We start from the raw sequence: 22,147 nt of genomic DNA on the forward strand, positions 1-22,147 counted from the left end.
TAAAATTGGCATGACATTAACTTTTTTTTTTTTCTTTTCTGGGTAGATGGCATGACTAACTTAAAAATTAGGTTTGGTTACAGATGACAAAACCTACACATGACTGTCACCTTTCGACGTCAACGAGCAAAAGTTTTCCCATTTTTTTTCTTTTCAAAGGTGGAGGGATGTGCTTACCTCCGCTTTTTGTTGATGCAAAAATTTATCCTATTATTGTATGTACGATGCATGCATTGCTATCTATCAAAGTATCATATATCTATAGAAAAGTTAATAGTATTGGACTGGATGGTGACATGTATCGCCAATTACACCAGAATTGTGTTATGAAATTATTCGTCAACTCTTTCTATCGAATTTAAATTATTCAATTTCTCAAATTTGGCCAAAAAAAAAATACAGAAGCCAACTAGTATCAAATGAGGACAGGATTTGAGTTCACATCATTTGTATCGGTAAATCGGGATTTTAATAGTATTGTCATCATGTTCCATATGATTTAGATAAAATAACTTTATCGTTGGTATTAAGCTACAGTGTCAATTATTCAGAGACGCGTAACGTATGCATAATCTTTTACTCAATATACAAGCTAAGAGGTTGGAATTTTTAAGAAATAAGAAAGAAGCCACCTAATTAAAGAAAGGTATCCCATTCTACGAACCAGAAAAAAAAACTCGCATAATGGTGGGGCCGTATGTGGGAACTTAAGCCGCGCATGGCATCCTGCACGCTTTAGTTCCTTGAAAAGAAGAACAAGGAAAAAGCTTAGTGCCTTTAAAATAGTAGCAGCCCACCTTTTTTCAGTGGTTTGGGCGAGGCTATAGTGTGTTCTAATTTGGGAGCCATTTGCCGGTTATACTCTTATTTTGAGTCGCATGCAGAAAAACTTATCTGATGCACCAGCTCAACGGTATATCGGATCCATTTATTTCCATCACGGAAACATTTTAATCATCTTAATCTGAGCAAAAAAAAAAAAAACGAGAAACAATTAAAAGGAAGAATGACAAGACCAGAAACAGACTAGAAACAATTAAAAAAAAAAGAAGAAGTTGGCTTGTGGATGGTGCCATGTTCAATTGAATAAAGAAACAAAAACTGAAAAAGCTAGTCATATGTTTCATGCACTAGTGAGAGTTTCATGCTCCTCCTAGCATGTATCTTGAAAGTTGATCTTGTTCAACTTTAAAGTATAAAATATGTTTTTTTTCCAACCTAGGAAGCAAACTCATACCTAGAACAATATTAATACATATGATCCTGAAAGGAGAATCAGGATTAATATCTACCTAGGTAATAGAAGGATCGCATTCTTGGTCGCGGGGGCATTGATGATTATTCATATGGATTCGTGTTAGTTTAGCATTTCTCTGCCTCCTACATGATAATTTACCTCAACCTAAACATCCTGGTGTTCATATTCAAAGCTTTACATGGCGTTGTAGATCTATGATCCTACTAAGGGCTTGTTTGGGTGATTAGGCTATAAATCCTATTAGATTTATGGATTGGACCTGTGCAACCAGCAATATTATATAATTGCAGGCTGAACTACGCCTATATTCATAAGTATCCAGAAATAGCTTTGGAGTGGGTCGGCCCAAAGTTTTACCCGGTATCGTAAACCTATATATGTTCCTTCTAAATCAGCACATCAGCAGAGCGATTTGCATGGAAGAATACTGAGATTGCGATATTTTGTAGAACAACATGCACCAATGCTGATATTGGCCAAGTTGGCAAATGCTGTAGGGTGCCGCAAGTAATGCTGCAGCAGAATGCATTTTATACCCTTGGGGATCCGAAATTTCTATTTTCTAAGCAAGGAATTTGATGGAAAATATATACGCCAAGTAAAAAAAAAAAACAAGCATATTATAGTCTCTTCTTATTGAAGATTCCGAAGTTCTAACCTTCTTTTTTTTTTTTTTTGTTGCCTTTCTAGCAAGAACTTGCAATAGTATGTCATTGCTTGCATCTGATGAACATATATTGCACATTAGATGAAGTACGAAGTATGAAGTAGTGAATTGTTTTTTCCAAGTTTCTTCTTGATTCGATGTCTAAATGTACAAATTCTGTGACAAGTTTCCATTACACATAGTGCAATTGATTATGAACTTCAATGTACATATTCAATAGATGATACAGATAAAGCTATTGGCAGATTTATACACAGTGACCTTGCAGATTTGAATTTTAAACTCTACTAGCAACTCAGCTGGTTGGTATCTATCTTTACAAATAAGAGGTCATGTATCTAACCTTGCCTCATACTTGGTTGAGCAGGAATTACTTGTGAAATGTTGAGATGAAATATGCGAAAACCTCTATTTCCACCACACAAGGGACCTAGATGCACACTTACTCTCCAAAATAAGCAATATATTTCTCATAAAATCATCTTTATTCTTTTAACAGATGATATGTTAGTTAAAAATTTAAAAGTATGTAATGACCCAACGATAATGATCAGAGGCCAACTTTTTTTTTTTTTTTTGAATAGTCCAAGACCACCTGTTGATTTGGTTAAACTTTAAATTAAATGTATCAACATCTTGATGTTTAATTTATAGAGCAATTTGCATCTACAAACACGAATGCTCGAGGTTTGACTCGATATGAGCATTTGACTCCACTTTAATTTAATTACAAAGTTACCATTCTTAATAGTCATAGCCCATTCTTCATTTATTTACCTTTTTCTTGTATATAGCATGCTCAAGAAAATTCTAGCAGAAAATATCTGCAATTGAAAATGATATTACTATGAAATATGGTTGAGGCTAGATAGACGATGTTAACCTAAAATGATCGCCACTAAGGTTGTACTATTATTAAATAAATTTTTGCCTAGGCCTTATCCACGCATGGATGCCCATAAAGCATGACATGCTTGGTTTAAATGGGATCAAGAGAGAGTTATTACATAATGATAAATATCTTATGTAGTTATCACAGCTACCACAAGCCATCCCAGCAACTGATGTCATAAAAAGAAAAATATCAAAAATAAGAGGAATCATTGGAATAATCTTATCTCCTCTCTCACTTTACCACACAACAAGGAGCCAAAGCATCCAATCTTAGCAAAAAAAAAAGAAGGAAATATTGATCAAGTGCTTCCGAAAGATATGTTATCTATCATTTTTCTTAGTCGAAGATTTGATTTCTATCAATTATGATTTTCATGATCTCTCCATGTCTACCAAAAAATTCATAGGAGGCAACGAAACAAACATTTTCTGAATAACTCCTCGAGAAACCCAATCCATCATTTTGGAAGAGAGTTCAATTCACGAACAAAATCCACTTTTTTTATCCCAAGTTTCCCATCATCAAGATCTCCCTTCTATCCATCCCCATTAAAATGTTGTTACCCTAGGACAACTCCCTCCTCTTAGACCTAAACTGAAACCTGATTGGATCTTTATGCGGATTGTGGTCGTGTTTGGATCACTAGCCTCATAAACAAAGGTTAGCTCCGGCCTGGAGTCTAATAAGAGTTACTGGTCACATCATTATTTCGAACTCGGCCTCTAGTCTTATAAATATAGTTCGACCCCAACTTCTAAACTATCCGGCCTCCAAATTCCTAAACCCTCCTCGCCACCATTTATCTTTGTAGTTTGTTCTCACTTCTACCGTCTTCACTCTTCGATGTTGCGGTCTCCATCACCGCAACAATTTAGAGCAACTCCATCAGAAACTGATACCTAATTTATTTCCCATCTATTTTTTTCCAAACCTGAGGTCATTGTCTCATTGAATTTAATCTTGATTCTAAATCTATTTGTTTTTTGTTTTTCTTGGTTCTCATTGACTTTCCATCCCAATCGCTTGTTTTTCTTTAAAAGATTAGCTTATTATTCTATCTATCTAATTATATGATTATATTTTGATCATACTCGAAGAAGTCTTTTGTGAGGACTTGTGTAGGCATGCGTTTAGTCCCAGAATAGCTACGCGTAGAGCAAATCTTGGTACTTATACAAGCCAACAAACTCAAATAATATCTTTCGGTTAACTTGTTTGAGTGAAATCCTAGATTGTGACAAATGATATTAGAGCGGACTCTGCCTATGACCTATGTAAACTAAGAAATAATACAACACAGGTTCATTGGACTTGACCATGGGTCGATCATAGTGCTTGTGATTAAATTTGAATGCTTTAGATTCTTAGCTTGGCGAGAATGCTAGCGCTTAAATAAGAAAAGTATGCGAAGACTCATATGGGCGTGTGTTTTGTCCCAGATCAGCTATGCACTCAATAAATTTTGAATACTTATACAGAGTCAAAAAAAATTCAAACAATACCTTACAGCTAGCATTTTTAGGTTAGGTCCTAACTTAACCTAAAAAGGCAAATCCGGCCCATGTCCCATGTGGACTAGGAGATATTGCAGTGCAACTCTATTAAGGGCTGACCACGGGCTAATCATGGTGTTTGTAATTAGATTCGTGGAACTTGTGAATAGATTGTATAGATTTGGACTCTCAATTTGGTGAAGATGCCAGAGCTTAAATAGGGAGAGTATGTGAGAATCTGTACAAGCGTATGTTTAGTCCCACATCAGCTATATACTGGGTAGATTTTGAGTACTTATTCAAGACTACAAAACTCAAATGATATCTTTTGGATAGCTTTTCTGAGTTAGGTCCTGGGTTGTTACACCTTTTGCTGCAACAATCTCTCCATGGCTTTGATAAGATCTATTATTTATTTAGATATTGGGCCATTTTGATTTGTTAAGCTTTAAGCTCACACGGACTCCTAGGTTAGTTAAAATAAATCTCTTGTTTTGGTCCTTATTAACTCAAAATTTCATCTTTTGTTTCCAATTAATGCATGGATTGTAGGTTTAGAGATAATTGAAGAAGTAATTCATAGCTACTCCTTGTTTGTTTTGAGAGCAGTGGTGTAGAGCGGTTAATTTGATACCTTCAACCGAGCACATGTTTTTTCAAGTTTTTTTTTTTGGCAATTTGCCTTCAAATATTTTTAACATCAAGTAGATTTATAGAAGTCTACAATTTATAATAGGCGAAAATGAATGAAAGATTGCATTTCGATCTTTATTTGTTAATGGTGTATGCAGCCTGCGGAGGATGGATTGGAGAAAACAACAAAGGAGCAAAAGTTTTGTTGCTTGTCTGCTTACCTTTCTACTGTTTGGATCAGAAGTATTAATTATTTATTTAAATTTATTGTTACAGACAATAAGCAGAAATCCTGGCAGGTTTCTGGCTTTTGTCGAGCAAGCATTACCAACTAAATTTTCAATATTTATCTAATATTAGATTTTTAATAGACAGTGAAAATTACCATATTTCAAACTTAAAGAATTAGAATTTATATATACATCTTGACCATTGTTTCAATGGCATGTGCAGCCTGAAGAGGAAAATTTGGACAAGAAATTGAAGAAAGAGAGAAAAGGTTTGATCTTTGTTTAATTTTTTTTTGTCAGAGTAAAAGCCAGTGTCTCATGGAACATTAGACGAGACCAGCATGTGGTGAAAATGTGGATAAGAGCCCTATTACAAGCTGATTTACCTTATTTTGCTAAGTACTTCAGTTCTTGTCACTCTCTTTGCATGCTCGAAGACATGTTATCCAGAAATATTCCACCGGATTAATACCATAATGCAGATCCTAGATTATAAGCTTCAATTAGAGATCTATGAAGGAAACCGAAATGATTTGCTATCTAAGGTCATATATGGAACAAAGTTCTACATGCTTTTACCATACCTCACATTCCTTTAACTAGCTGTTGGCTGCTATTGAGATTCATCAAGATTATGCTATAATTACATTGACACTATTCCTTTGTTTCATGATTTTATAAAACCTAGAAGAAGTCGGGGCATCAATATTTTGAGCCTACTCTGCTGTGATGATGGAAGAAACAGCTGCTTTTGTAAATGAATATTGTAAAATATAAAATACAGTGACTGTTAAATGAAGCAGAAGCAGTTTTCACCATTAAATTCTATCAGAGCTATGAGCTGAAGCAAGAATTCTCTAGCTTTCTTATGGCTTCTATCCAGGATTTCTGTAGTCTACCTCATTTATGCTCCAAACCAAGTTTATGGGCAGTGCTTCTTGATTCAAATTCTCCTTTTAATATATGTGGCTATGTGGGAATGACAGTGTAACCGGAAAGCACGGAGTCTCTAAATAGATGTTAAGAGCCATTGATATCTAAAGTCAGGATCCATAGGCAACTAGCTTCCTCCTATTTTGTGTTTGTCACTGATGATTCCTGACAACAGGAAAAAAAACATTCAAAATCAATCATGATTTTTCACTTTTCTCCAATAAATTCATGCAATACAATTGAACAACCAAGCAGTAAAAAACTATGAAACCCCGGGACCAGGCATACAGGTTCAAATGTGATTCCATGGGAGCAACTGGCAGAAAAAAAACAGCTATTGGACATTTAATCTTTAAAAATTGTTCCTGAGTATTTAAATAGAAAATTTCAGGTTCCATTAAGTCACCAAAGTTTTGAAGATATAGATAGTGATTTTGGTGGGTAATGCAAATGCTGTATCAATGAAGGCATATCAACAATAAGAATTTAAAGAGACACGAACTCACCAATCCTAAAATGTTCAGATATTTCACAAATACAATGATAATAACAATACCAAGCATTATTTCAGCAAGATGGGTCAGCTTTGATCTCTTTGGAAGACAAAAGCAAAATCAACAAAATGAGAACAATACTCTCCATCCAGAGGAATTAAGGACCTTTTCATGAATATGACAACAGAAACAATCAGAAGACCAGGCGTATCCAAATCTAGATAGATCAGTTTTGATCTCTAATAAGTTTCTTTAAAAGCCTATTTCTTCTTTAAGTACAACAATTAGATCCTGCTTGGGAAAGCTAAACCAATCCCACTGAATTGGTAGATCGATCAGCTCACTTTGGCATAGCTGGCGTCATCCCAGCTCCACCCCATCCCATATCCTGAAGGAATAAACAAAAGACCCCGTGGGTCCTTTTTCCCTTGCAATGTTCAGGCATATCTCTGCCTCTCCCTCTCTTCCCTCCTTGCCTATGCCTGCAGGGTATTCTCTTGGCAGAAGTATCCAAAAAGGCTCTTAATGTTCTCAATTTTTTTTTCCTAAAAATTACCAAAATAACAGCAATAGTAGTAGTGATGGCAGCAGCAGCAACAACATAAGAATAACAATAAGAATCACAATAAGAATAACAAAAAGAATAAGAATAATGATAACAATTAGAATAACAATAACAACAATAACAATAACAGTAACAATAAAATATCCCCCACTAGTCCTCTTCTCCGTCTTTTAATTAAGGGTCGTATCATCTCATAGCATTATGAGAAACATGGTTGCACATAGCCATCCCTGTTACGAGAATATGTTAAGTATTTGAATGTTGTTCCAAGTTATTTTGCTTCTAAGCTATCTTGCTTCTCATGGTCTAATCAATAATGTTTAATCCCATAGTCATATTCCACCACACCATCCTCAGCAGTTCTTTCAGCACCTGTGCTTCATTGGAATTCTTTTCTTCCCCACCAAGAGTACTTCTTGGATTATTAGCCAACTCATCAATCCATGGGCATCTAGAATTTGCAACCATCCATCAAAGTCTAGTTTGAGCCAACACTTCGGGATGCAACCACTCTAAAATCAATAGTGGAGCTAGCAATAAACTTCCAAAGCTTCATAGAATGAGAAAATGGTTCACTCATTTTACATCAAACTCTATCCTTTTTCTTTTCCCATGGCGCTTGATAACTCTTGTATTGTGCACGAAGTGCTCCTCTTCATCTTCTCCACAAGCACACCAACCCTCTCTCTCAACCCAAGCTGCAACAGCTTGTCCCTTAGCAACTCACAAGTACTAAGATAAGGTGGAATCCCCTCATCCACCATCACCTCGAAGTATTGACAAGCCTCTTCAATCCTTCCTTTCTTCCTGCAGAGCCCGTGGATCATCACTGCAAATGTTGAAGCTGACGGATAAAATCCCCTTTTCTCCATTCCATCCCAAACTTCCATTGCCCTATCGATTCTCCCGACCCCTATAAGCATCTTCAGCAACATATTATATGTATGCCGATCTGGCAAGCAAGAGTCTCTGACCATCCTGGCTAGCAGCCTCAAGGCCTTGTTAACCTCATGAAGCTTACAGTGAACTGCTAATATAGCATTATAGCTCCAAGCATCGGGCTTCGCCCCTCTATGGAGCATCTCATCGAGCAACTCGTAAGCTTCCACGACGTTCTCCTTCTCACATAGCAACTTGATGATGGCATTATAGGTGAACACATTCGGTGAAAGGTCGTGCCTTTTCATCGTATCAAGCACTCTCATGGCAGAATGCACATCCTTTGCCTCACAGGAGGCACGAATGAAAGCAGAGTATGTGCCGGCATCAGGTTTGAGCCCACGATCTCTCTGCATTTCCTGTAGCCGCCGGTGGGCCTCGTCGATCTCCCCTCCTCGACAGAGGGCCATAATCAAGGTGTTGTAGGCGACCACATCTGCCAAGCATCCTCTTTGAAGCATTTCGTCGAACAGCTCGAGAGCTTTCTTCGAATTCCCGGCTGCCGCCCAGCCACCCATCACCATGCTGTAGGTTTTCTGATTGACTGGAAACCGGAGCTTGGATTGGTCGAAGAAGGAATGAGCTTGTTCCACGAGGCCGTTGCGGCAGAGGGAAAAGAGAAGCTGGTGGAGGTCTTCGAGGACCGGCTGGAGGCCGAAGTCCGGCATCCGTTTGAAGCTCCGGACAGCATCGGCGGGGAGGCGGGCGCGGGAGTAGGAGCGGAAGAGGAGCCAGAAGGCCTCGGGCCGGATCTCGTCGGCATCGCCGCGGCTGAGGCCGGAGTCGCGAATCTCGGAGAGGAAGGACCAGAGGAGGGGGAAGTGGCGGGATGCGGCGAGGGACTCGATGACGACGAGGCAGCTGGCGGGGGTATGGCGAAAGCCCGGGAGGGCGTCGGACCAGAGGAAGAAGCGATGGGCGGCGCCTGGGAGGCGGCTGCAGCGCTTGAGGACGTGCTCGGCGAGGGCAGGGGTGAGGAGGGGCGCGAAGGGGCGGAGGGCAGCATCGAGGTCGTGGTGGGCGGCGCGGAAGTCGCTGAGGACGCGGCAGAGATCGTTGACGACGTCCGAGGCGGAGACGGCGGCAGAGAAGGAAGAGGGGGAGGTGGGAGAGGGATGGGGATCAGGTTGGGATGATAAAAGGTGACGAGAAGCGAAGGAGACGAGCAGGCGAGTTCTGGCTCGCGACACTAGCATTCTGACCGCCGGTAGGGCGACAGAGAGATAGGGAGAGTAGCGCAGGAATAACTACAACCCATGCGGCATGCGACTGAGTACGGACAGCATATTCTGCTACGACGATCGATTGGATTCAGCACCGACACAATTATAACAATGGACAACCATTGCTTCGAGACAGATATAGAATTTAAGAAATACATACATACATATATTTAAATTATTCATATTTATCGAAAGATGAATAATATTATTAATTGAGTTGCCTCTTTTACTATACAAAATTTCAAAAAAATTCTATAAGAAAATTACGAATCTGTTTTATTTTCTCTTCGTCAATTTATTTTTTCTGATTTTATTAATTGTACTCACGCACATCGATATGAGTCACGATTGTATTAAAAAAATAATAATAACAATAACTCATAATTTTTGTTAAGCCTGGTTTGGGTTTGGGTCTCAAAGATTGGCTTGTCGCCCTTTATCTTGTCATAACTCAATCGTTGTTGCTTCTGGAAAGATTTTCCTACAAAATTTGTGAGAATTATTTGATTTCATGCACCCTACTCTACACGATAGAGCACGCTAATGGTAGTCCAAGCGATGCTAGCAGTGCTTTATTGTGTCTTTCATGTTAGCTCGGAACTTTGAAGGTTGATGATGGTGTCAATATACCATGATTGATGGGTAAATTATCCTTAGACTCCATCCAATAGATCTTATGTCTAAAACATCAGCCTTAGAATGTATTACATTTCACATCCACTATGTTGCACTCTAAACCACCAAAGGATTTAAAAGCATCTGCCTTAGAATCATTTGGTGTATCACTTTTCACATCTGCCTTGGAGTCTAGCCAGCATATATATCTGCCCATGAATTATGCGTGGGAGAAGTCGATTAAAGTTGGAGGCGAGTGGAGCTGCTCAAAACTAATCCTCTTCTGAGATGCCAGATCGTTGGCTTTGATATTTTCAGAAAAAAAGATGACAGGAAACCGCACGAATTTTTGGACTTGTAAATTATTAGACTTTTTTTTTTAAGACAATAAGGGAGCCAAGTGCACCCTGCTTTTGTTATGTGAAAAAGAGATAACAGAGTATCATTAAGTTTCAGCAAGCTTGAGATGCAATAGGGGAGAGAAAAAACATAAGTTGTAGAGAAAAAAAGAGAACCGTTAAAAGAGACAAATGCCTTTTTCATACAAGCTGAAGCAGAGACAATCTGAAGCCTCTCTCTCCAAGAAGTCAAGGCCATGGCGGCATACAACATGAGGATGACTGGGTGTAGCTGTTTTCGAAAATTTCTCCATCTCCAATCAAAGCAAAGCTTCTCAAAGGTGGATTGTGGATGTAATGGCTTTGGAGTGGAACAAACAGCCCTCCAAATGGTGGATAAGAAGAAGCATGTAGAGAAAAGATGGTCTACCCTCTCAGGTGGTTGGTTAGAAAGTGTTGGGGGAATAAGATTTTTCCCCCCAAGTGACACGAATGCCCCCAAGAAGCCGCACAATCGCCGACCCTGAACAGCCAAAGTCGGCGTCCGACCTCGGAACGCCCGACCTCAAGACATTCGACCTCGAGACCTCCGATCTAGGAAAATCCTGATGCTCAAGGTCTACCCTTGTCAGCCACCTACTACGGTCGTACTCCTCCGAGGTCCAACTGAGGACCATATCCTGCCGCTGCTTCAGCATTTATTGCGCATGGCTACTGTAAACCTCCAGTTCACTCAACAATCAATGCGGATCTCCGGCTTACTCCACAATTAATGCGGATCTCCGGCCTACTCTGCAATTAATGCGGATCTCCGGCTTACTCCACATTTAATGCGTATGGCTCCTGTCATCTACGGACTCTCAGCTCTCCACGGCAAGTTAGCCCAGCAGAGTCTGGTCAACCATGATCAGTCTCTGATCTCGGCCATACCTCCGACACCAATGCAATGATTCGCCTGGTAGCGTACTGGTTCGGGTCGTACGACGCCCTCACCGCCGACATCAGCACAATGATTCGCCTGACCGTGCGCCGACCTGAGCCACATGCCGAGCCGTACTATGGCCTCGCCCTGTTACATCACAGGTAAACCGACCCCCACCTATAAAAGGGAGCCTTGGCTTCTCAGGAGGGGGTTGGGAAATTCCGTGCCCTACAAACACTGTTTATCTCCTCTCTACACACTTTGCCCCCTCCCTGACTTGAGCGTCGGAGGGCCGGCGCCGGAAAACCCGGCCATCGGCTTGCCTGCAGGCACCCCAGACGGTGGACGCCGCCCGCTGACGGATCGCCGCCCCGCCGTGAGGACCCCCTGCTCCCTCTCTCCGGCCACCCCAAACGGAGGACGCCGCCCGCCGACTGGTCGCCGCCCCGCCGTGAGGACCCCCTGCTCCCTCTCTCCGGCCACCCCAAACGGAGGACGCCGCCCGCCGACTGGTCGCCGCCCCGCCGTGAGGACCCCCTGCTCCCTCTCTCCGGCCACCCCAAACGGAGGACGCCGCCCGCCGACTGGTCGCCGCCCCGCCGTGGTGACCCGCAGCTCCCTCTCCCTCGACCGAAGATTGCCCCCGGGTCCAATTTCCAGCAACAGAAAGAATGCAACCTCCATGATTTTTTCCAAGCTTTCTTCCAAGGACATCTTTTGTATTCAATTTCTCCTTCCAGCATAACCAAAGAAAACACTTAACCCTTAGAGGAAATGGGCTGTAGTTGAGTTCAACTTTTGAATCGATTGGCACACTGGCATGGTGAGAAGAATACAGGTTCAACAAAATGATCAGCTGGATCTTAAAAAATAAAAATGAAGTCAAATTTCATGAATGGAATCAGTGTTTGCATTATAATGGTACTGGAGTTCTGAACAATATTGTTTCTTTTCATTCCATGAAATGAGACTAGGGTAGTCTAAAGTCTTCTTGACTTTCCAACTAAATGATGCTACAACCACTCTTCAATTAAAAAAATGTGCATCCTGCTTTAGTTCTTACTTTAAGAAATAAATTTAAGAAAATTATACTTTTTAAAATAGGGTGTATGCGTGTCACATTATTATAAAGAAACAAAACAACAAGCAAAAAGCCCATGCCATGCATTAGACTATTGAAGGAGACAGGATATTATTTTAAATATCATAGTACCAAAATACATAAACAAATTACTTAAATTACAAAATAAAAAAATATTTTCAATTATATGGAATAATTTAATTTTGATGATCGATTGAAAATAGAGTTGTTTGGGTTGAATTATTTCACAAAAGGGATCATTTTCTTTAAGAAGTTGGGGCACATAAGATAAACCCAAGAAGAGTAGGGTGATGGTATATAGAGCATTCTTTCAAACAATATGGTAATAGAGATTGGACCTATGTCTACGACTAAAAACAATGTGATCACCATTGGATGATAGAGAACCCTCGTCGAGATTAAGTTGGGTTATTAAGATAGAATCCAATCTCGACTTAAAAATTCACTAGAAGTCAATATCAAGTGAAAAATTATATTTCTTTGGAGATGAAAAAAGAGTGTTTAAGTAATTCATAGAGGTTGGAATGTGAAGTTGTTGCCCAAGGTGACAAGCCAAGAGGGGGGGTGAATTGGTTTCTTTTAATTTTAACTATCTTACTTGTGTTAAATGATGAGTTAGTGAACTTAAACAAATCACAATACAAACAACAAGAAGTATAGTGGTTCGGTGCTCTCCTTAGCACCTACGTCCACTCCCCAAGCGACCCCTTGGGAATTCACTATAATCCCGCGGATTACAGTTGGATTGTTTTCCGGGCTCACAATCCAAAAACTTTTACACTTTGGTTTTCCGGGTTCACCAAAAACCTATGTTGGTTTTACGGGCTCACCAATGAACCTATACAATTGGTTTTACGGGTTCACCAACAACCTATGTTGGTTTTACGGGCTTACCAACAACCTATGTTGGTTTTACGGGCTCACCAACGAACCTTTACAATTGGTTTTCCGGGTTCACCAATCAACCTATTCCGTTGGTTTTGCGGGCTAACCAACCAACCTTTACAAGTAGTTTAATAAACAAAGGAAGAAGATTTAAACTCCTAGATGAGCAAATATAACAATATAATCTACAAAGAAGAGTTTAGAGAATATTTATCGCTTGATGTGACTTCTCTCTTCTTTGTCAAGGATGCTTCACTCTTCAAGGATGGATGGAGCTCTTGATGACTCTTTGAATCTGCTCAACCACTTTCTTTTGATTCTTGAATGAAGCACTTGGATGAAGCTTGCCTTGCTAGGGTTCTCTCTTGAATGCACTTGATGTATTTTCCAAAGCTTGCTTCCTCTGATGAATACTCCCTCTTAAATACTTCTCCAACCTCCAAATAGTCCTTCCTGACCGTTGGATTGAAGAAACTAGCCGTTTATAGCCGTTGGGAGTCCAAAAAGCACTTCTGCACAACTAGCCGTTATGCTTCTGCCCGTGCTTGGGTCGGCTCAACCTGTCCTTGGGTCGACCCAACTTTCACTTGGGTCGACTCAAACATTCCTTGGGTCGACCCTCTCAGAAACACAGAAACTTTATAATTCAGCCTTCCTTCACTTGGGTCGACCCAACCTTTCTTTGGGTCGACTCAAAGTTCACTTGGGTCGACTCAACTTCTTCTTGGGTCGACCCTAACAGGGTTTCCAGAGAACCTTTTATGTCTTCTTTTCTGTCTTGCCTTTGGGTCGACCCTCTCAGGGTTTGGGTCGACTCAAGCTTGGGTCGACTCAACTACTGTTTGGGTCGACCCTCTCAGTAAATCCAGAGAACCATTTTTCTGTCTTGTTTTGAGGATCTTGATCCTTGGGTCGACTCATGCTTTCCTTGGGTCGACCCAACTCATTGTTCATCTTTGCCATTTTTGCAGAAGTGTGCCAAATGTTTTCTTGATGTGCCGGGGTCGACCCAATCATCCTTTGGGTCGACTCAATCCACACTTTGCTGCATCTCAAGGTTAGATTCATTCAAATAAACAATGAAATGTATCTATATCAATTTATACAAATATACTGAGAGTAACAGACTTATAAATGAAGTATCGTTTTAACTTATAACATACTCTTGTTAAATGCTTGTTAATCATCAAAATAACACTATCATCCTCAATCTCCCCCTTTTTGATGATTACAAAATAAAGAGTATGAGCCTATTGATACTTGTCTTTAAAATCAGTTTTTGAAAGGGCTTAACTTGCTGAATTTCAGCTTTTCATATATAAGAGTGAAGTCTCCCCCTATATCATTCAAATGTTGCCAATTTGACTTTTTGAATTACTCCCCCTTTCATTTATAATTCATTAAAGATGAAACTCCAAAAATTTGAGATAAAACATGAGTTTTAGGTTATGTATCGAGGTGTGAAAGGTGCATGCCAAATTCTGAAATTATATGTGCCAAATTCTGAAATTTGATATAAATTTTTGACTTGATCATTTTCATTGTTGCAAATTGCTCCCCCTTGGATGTATATGCTTTCCTATATGATTTTCAATTTGTTTTACAAATTATTTCTCTTTCTTTCTTTACTTCTCCTCTTATTACTCTATCTTTACTTCTCCCCTATTACTCTTTCTTTACTTCTCCCCCTTTTTGTTACTCTATTTACTCTATCTTTACTTCTCCCCTATTACTCTTTCTTTACTTCTCCCCCTTTTTGTTATCATCAAATAGGTACATGGGAAAAGACACAATAACAACCATTCAAACTTCATTGATCAAAATAGGAACATTTTAGTACAATCATGCCAAAAATAAAAGCAAATACAATGTTCCTCAATCAAGGTTCAAAATACATGATCAACACAAAATACATATGAGAACTAGATACATATCCTAGGCTCTAAACAAGATCGTGAGACTCTCCCGGATCGCTTGGCTACGGCTCTCTTGGGTCCCATTTCTCCAAGATATTGAAGTAATCTACTGTTTGGAGATGATTGGAGAAGATTTGAGAGTGGGGAATAGGGTTTTCGGAAGAAGACAAAGGGTAAACAGTGCCCTAGATAGCTCACGGGTCCCCCTTTTAACAGTGGGGTCCCGACGTTGGGTCGACTCAAGAATTTTCTTGGGTCGACTCAACGTTGGGTCGACCCATGTTCTGGGTTGGGTCGACCCAAGTGCAGAAATTTTCTTTTCTCTTCCTTTTTGCTTCTAAAAAGTTTTCCTTGCTTCCAATCCTTATAAACTCTTTATGGAACAATGATACATGAGTAAGAAATCTATAGATAACAAATTTGACTCATGTTTCATGGAATTTTTGAAATTAGAGGAATGTATCATGAGACTGCTTGCTCCCTTTTATATCTCTTCAATAAAAAAGGATCACATATGCCTAATTTCCTGCTTAGCGTGCAGAATCTATCTTCACTCAAGGGTTTTGTGAATATGTCGGCTAATTGTTTTTCAGTGCATATATGCTCAATACATATGTTTCCATTTTGCACACGATCCCTAATAAAATGATATCTTATTTCTATGTGTTTGGCTTTAGGAATGAGATATTAAGGATGTAAGCCAGAAGTGATCTCTAAATGTAGATTCCAAAGATAGTTTTGAAATCAAGTGTAGATGGAATCTTTTTCAAGTTATTTCAAGGAGTATCAAGAATAATATTCAAAGAAAGCACGAATGAAAATCCAATACTTTTTTTTTAATAATATATTAAGTATATAGCAACATGAGAGCAATCTAATTAATTTTTAGAGTATAGTATAAGAGCAGATAAAGATCAAAATTTATATACTCGAAAAACATAAGATTATGTTGAATCCTTAATTCTTAATGACTTCAAAGTTCTTTCATGATATAAAAGTATTGGAGCATAGATACCAAAATATGAATTTATGCAATGTAGGATACATAAAATTCAGGGCTTTGGAAGTTCTTTTAAAGCTCTCTTAAAGACTTTCTTTTACTCCTTTAAAGATCATAGCATCAAAATCAATTAAAATGAATTGGCTCAGGATTGAAACACTAAGGTGCAAGCCAATAAGAGCTCATTAGTAGATTCCAAGATAAATTTTCGAAACTAAGACAGATGGAATCCTTTTCAATTAAATTTTCAGAAATAAATGATTTACCGATGAATACAGATGGAAATCCAACTTTCAAAAGATATTCAATGAAGCACAAAGTTTAATACCACTTTACATTTAGTATTCTTTGTCTCATCTTTAGATGCAAATTTATACGATTAAGTTCTATATGATCTCTCACTCTGAAATTTTCTTTCTCCCCCTTAATTAATTATCCCATTTGAGAGTTTAGAGTTTGAAGATAATTTTCAATAAAGAGATTGAGTATTTAAAGCTCCCCCTCAAAAGATGCATTTTCTTTTAAACTTTCTTTTCTTCTTTAATGATAGAAGCATTTAATAATGCAAGAGTGTATATTCAAAATATTAATTTCTTAGTCATAGTTTTTCAGCAATGTATGTATGAAGCACGATAAATCTTTTTAATATCAAAATAACATCATATGTTTAGAAACATTTGTTCGCAATCAAGATCATTGAAAAACGCATCATTTAGACTAATTTTAATAAACTTATAAGATAGAAAATGATATGTTTCAGATGCGTATCGGAGCAAACAATTAAGACATCAAAAGTAATTCTATTTTTCTTAAACCGTAGTTTTCATCTAGAAATCATATTGAGTTATTCCCCAAAATGATGCAATCATTGAAGCATATAATGAAAGTTACAAAAATGCAACGATAGAAGCATTTTTAAATTAAGTTTAAGCTTTTATACAAAATCAGATTCTGAATTTCATAAAAATTTTCAAGGAGGCTTTCAGGATTATAATTTGAGATATGCATCTTCTACATTGTAGCTCATCTTAAATTATTAAGATTGAAAACACATATTTCAAGAACATTAGAGCACATCCAGAATCTTTGTAATTCATATTGAATTTTGGGACAAATTGGAGGATATTATGTACTAATGTTAGGCAAGATAAAAGATAAATCAGAATCAATCCATTTTGCCTAATTTGCAAATTCAAATTATTCTTTTCTTTTATTTTTCAAAATATATTCATTAAAACAAAATGATGTTGTTGTTGGTAATAACATGTTTCAATCAAATTTTATAGGCATGAAGCATTACAAGTTATATTTAGAAAAGATCTATGCTATTTGAATATTGAAAACACATAATTCAAAACATCATGTCACATGCAAAACATAATATGCATTAAGTCATAACATCATGTATTAAAACATTAAGAGCAAGCATGTCAAGGATCAAAATTAATTCTTTTCAAATAAACTCTCCCTATTTATATATAATTCTACACTGATTTTATCCTTAAGGTGTGTTTTCAAGTGATCGAAACTTCATTTAGCTTTTCACAAGCCTTTTTATATACTTTCATTTATCTTGTCATTTTTGAATTTCTTCCTTTAACCACTCAGTGAATATTCTAATCTTCATTTCTTTTGGTTTTACTTTTCTATGCTCTATACTCTATTTGCTCCCTATCCGGTGGAGTTGGAAGGGGCACGAGGTACTACCACTAGCCTCCCTCTTGTGCCGTCCCTAATATGCCCTACACCGAATAGTTGGGTCAAATAGTGCCGGGTACTACCACTAGCCTCCCCATTGGCACCATCCCTATGATGAGCAATATAGAAGGGTTAAAATGTTCACTTCAAACTTTTTCTGTAATTAATTACGGATTTTATCTCTTCCAAAGGAATGTTCATATTAGTCTCACAAATGTGCCAAATATATTATGCTTGTTTTGCTTTTCCTTAAAATTGAAGTATTTGCCTTTACTTAGATTTTACTTCTCTTGAATAATATCCATTTTCTTTTCTTTATCTCTCTCTCTTTTTGTTATTCTCAAGTAATTTACATGAAAGAGCAGAATAAAGAAATAATCTTATGTATCATATAGATGTATATCATGCAAACAACATTTTCATTATGCTCAAGAATTCATAGCTTCTCACAAGTCAATTCAAATCAGCATTTTAAGCATATATTTGTGTATTTCATGGTTATGATATAGGCAAAGGAACATTTTAGTTTGAGCAAACCATGAATCAATTTCTAAAAGCATAAGTCAATTAATATAGACATGATATCAAGAAATTAATAATTAAAGATTTTAACCATGCCACAATAAGATTTAAGTTATTGACTTTGCTCAGCTAATTTATGAGAGAGGTATCTAAAATTACCGATTTATTCTATATTCTTCAAGTCAAACTAGATTTCTTATGTGTGAAGGTTTGGCTGAAGAAGGTCCTTTCTCTTGTTTGCATGTGAATGTTTATTGTATCTTATGTGGAGGTGTCCTTCAAGTTGAAATCTCTCATTTTCTTGCTCAAGGATCCTGCATTATTAACAAGCTCCTTTTCTTTCTTGAAAGAAAGTCATTAGTTACTTCAAGATACAAAACATTCATACAACATATTTCTTAACTAGATGACTCAACATAAGATATGACAATAATTGAATATTGAGTCACTTTACTTAAGAGATTGCCTAAATATAAGCAAGCAAATGTCACTTGAACTAAAGAGATAGTTTCATTAACCAAGATGGTTCAAGAACAAGCATGTGAGGCAATAGGAAGATTCATCAAGGTCAAATCAATTTCTTGTTTTCAGAATCAATTTAGCTTAGATTCTATTTGCTTAAGATAACTATCAATAAGACGTGCTAGCTAAGTTTTAATCAAATTATCTTAAACAATTGTTTCTATCAAAATTCAGATTGTTACATAGAATCAAAATGATAAACTATATTCTCAATAAAGGATCTAGTTTTCATAAGAATAGTATGAATTGATATTTCTACAACTAGTATCTTTTCATTGAATTTTCAATATGCATTGCTTGAAGAGTAATATCCAAAGAAACACTGTTTTATCAGATTTGGCATATCTTTCATTGTTGAGAGCATAACATGTACAATTGAAAAACATGAAAGTGTGCAACATTTGATTTTCCTTTTTTTTTGAGTTCACAAGGGGTTTTCTTCAAACATAGATCTAATAGAAACCTTATAATATGACCAGCTGTGAGATAGCATTAATTAAAAGTTACTATCACAAAGCATTGTTATCACACAAATTTTTCAAGGGTTCTATTTTTATGTTTTTATAACCCTATATGCAATGGTGTTCTTGGTGCAAGCACAATTATATTCAATACCATTTTCTGTACAAAACTTATCAACAAATTGGTTTTCAAAGTTGTGCCATGAATTTTCACAGTTTGCAAACCTTTTACATTTGAAACCTTTTGTAAGTTTGTGCCAAAGCAGAAAATATTTCAATTTAAGTGCCAAGAATAAAACCAACATTAGCTTTGAGAAATCATCCATAATTACAAAATTAGAGAGCTTATCTCCTAGGTTCACAATCCTAGAGATCCAAATAAGTTCATATGGAGAATTTTCAAAGGCTAAAAGGTGGAAACAATGTTTTCAGATTTAGAAATGATTCTAGTTTATTTTTCTAGATGACATACATAGCAAACTTTGACCTTGCAAAAATTAATCTAAGTGAACCAATGACAAGGTCTTTTGAGATTAAGTCCATACTAGTATGAGTTGATTTTATATGCCAAAACTAGACTCTTTAATCTTGGTATTCTTAATGCATATATTTAAAAAAAATATACCAAGTAGACATTCTTATGTTTATAATCAATAGAAGATAATGCCATGGATAAGAACTCTCAATCAAGCATATAGAGAATTCAAAGAGTTATTCTAAGAGTATTGATTAAGCAAATTATCCATCAATAAATGAAGCATAATATAGGAAGATGGAGTGATTTGGATATATTTTCTTTTCATACCAAAAGTATCACTTATATCACAGAAATGATTAATACTAGCTACAATTTCAATATGAGAGGATGCAAGGATTACTAATTTCATTATTTCTTCCATTTTAGTCACTCTTCTTAATTATATTTTAAGTCTCATTCTTTAATATATGTCTAGAGCACCCAATGTCTAAATTAATATTTTTTTGTTGGAGCCTTGAGTGCTAGACACACCTGCAGAAAATATTCAGATTTTCAACTTAGGAACCCAAGCTCTTTTGGGTCCTTGTAGGTTAGCTATAATTGTTTCTTTTGGAACCCATATTCTCTTAATAGCTATTTTGTTTATTAGTTTGCAGGTTTTAGGATTACAAGAAATGTATTTCTGCATACTCTTATTAAATTTAACAAACATAGATTTAACATGAGTAGTAGATAAACTTACAATTTTCTGTTTTTGCCTTTTAGGTTCATCAAATTTGTAATGTATAGATTTAGAAACAACAGAAGAGATTTTGCTTAGCTTTTGTTCCTGTTTATCAACATTATAAGAATCTGTTTTAAAATAATTAGAAACTGTTTTAACAAATATATTCTTGAAAGATTTTTGGGTGTACCAAGGTTGATATCCCAATCCAACTTTATCAAATTCAGCTATTTGATTATTTATCATTAGGTTTAATTTTTCAGAGCTGAAAGTAAATCTTTCAACAACAGGTTTCAATTTGTCAACTTCTTTAGTTAATCTTCTATTATCTTCTGAAAGCAATTCATTATTTTTCTTAAGTTTATCATAGCTTTCAGTGAGAAGTTGGTTTTTCTGATTTAGTTCTTTATTTTTCTCAATTAAGATTTTAGTTTCATTAGTATGTTTCTTAATTAATGTTTCATAATAATTAGACAATTTCAGTTTTTCATTTACTAGGGTTTTCTTTTCATTCGTCAGGTTCTTATTTTTACAAATGAGTTTCTTATGTTCTTTCATTAGATCAAGAAATGCATCATGTAACTTATCAAGTGTAAAATCATTTTCAATTTTATCATATACTTCATATTCAGAAGAGGAGACACTTTGTGTTTCAATACATACCTCGTCCTTGTGTGCCACAAGGCTTAGGTTCTCAATATCAGCTTGCCTCTCATCTTCTTCAGAGCTAATTCCAGATTCACTAAAAATGTTAGTACTTTCATATTTAGCCTCTAGCATATTCCACATGTCTTTAGCAGTTATGCAAGAAGATATGCAATTAAACTCATTCTCATCTAATGCACAATATAACAGCTTCATGGCTTTTGAATTTTGTTGAGCCATTTCCTTATCATGATTAGTGCTTGTGTGTAGCCCATTGACTATAATACTCCATAGATCATAGTTATGTGCTTGAATGAAAATGCGCATGCGTGCTTTCCAATGTGTGTAGTTTATGCCATTAAATAGTGGAGGTCTATCAATTAATTGTCCCTCACTCGTAGAACATCCCACTTGGGTTGTCATGATCTTTAACTCTTGATTGTGAGATCAATAATTACTATTGGAGCACCTTGCTCTGATACCACTTGTTGCCCAAGGTGACAAGCCAAGAGGGGGGGTGAATTGGTTTCTTTTAATTTTAACTATCTTACTTGTGTTAAATGATGAGTTAGTGAACTTAAACAAATCACAATACAAACAACAAGAAGTATAGTGGTTCGGTGCTCTCCTTAGCACCTACGTCCACTCCCCAAGCGACCCCTTGGGAATTCACTATAATCCCGCGGATTACAGTTGGATTGTTTTTCGGGCTCACAATCCAAAAACTTTTACACTTTGGTTTTTCGGGTTCACCAAAAACCTATGTTGGTTTTACGGGCTCACCAATGAACCTATACAATTGGTTTTACGGGTTCACCAACAACCTATGTTGGTTTTACGGGCTTACCAACAACCTATGTTGGTTTTACGGGCTCACCAACGAACCTTTACAATTGGTTTTCCGGGTTCACCAATCAACCTATTCCGTTGGTTTTGCGGGCTAACCAACCAACCTTTACAAGTAGTTTAATAAACAAAGGAAGAAGATT

At 37.0% G+C, this 22,147-nt stretch overlaps 1 protein-coding gene across 1 annotated transcript; it reads right to left on the reverse strand.

The window, feature by feature from the left end:
• Positions 1–7,214: 7,214 nt before the first annotated feature.
• LOC103718717 (Pentatricopeptide repeat (PPR) superfamily protein) lies at positions 7,215–9,409 on the reverse strand. The gene has a single exon (XM_008807654.6). The coding sequence runs from the start codon at positions 9,301–9,303 to the stop codon at positions 7,762–7,764; it is 1,542 nt and encodes a 513-aa protein (XP_008805876.4). The 5' UTR covers positions 9,304–9,409; the 3' UTR covers positions 7,215–7,761.
• Positions 9,410–22,147: the final 12,738 nt, after the last annotated feature.

Source organism: Phoenix dactylifera, chromosome 11 (assembly GCF_051530095.1).
Source record: "Phoenix dactylifera cultivar Ajwa chromosome 11, Ajwa_hap1_PhDact_Kaust_v1.1, whole genome shotgun sequence".
In the NCBI taxonomy this organism is placed as follows: domain Eukaryota; kingdom Viridiplantae; phylum Streptophyta; class Magnoliopsida; order Arecales; family Arecaceae; genus Phoenix; species Phoenix dactylifera.

Bases quoted from the DNA above. Each gene is read 5' to 3' on its own strand.
- LOC103718717 (XM_008807654.6), bottom strand. From the start codon at position 9,303: ATGCTAGTGTCGCGAGCCAGAACTCGCCTGCTCGTCTCCTTCGCTTCT.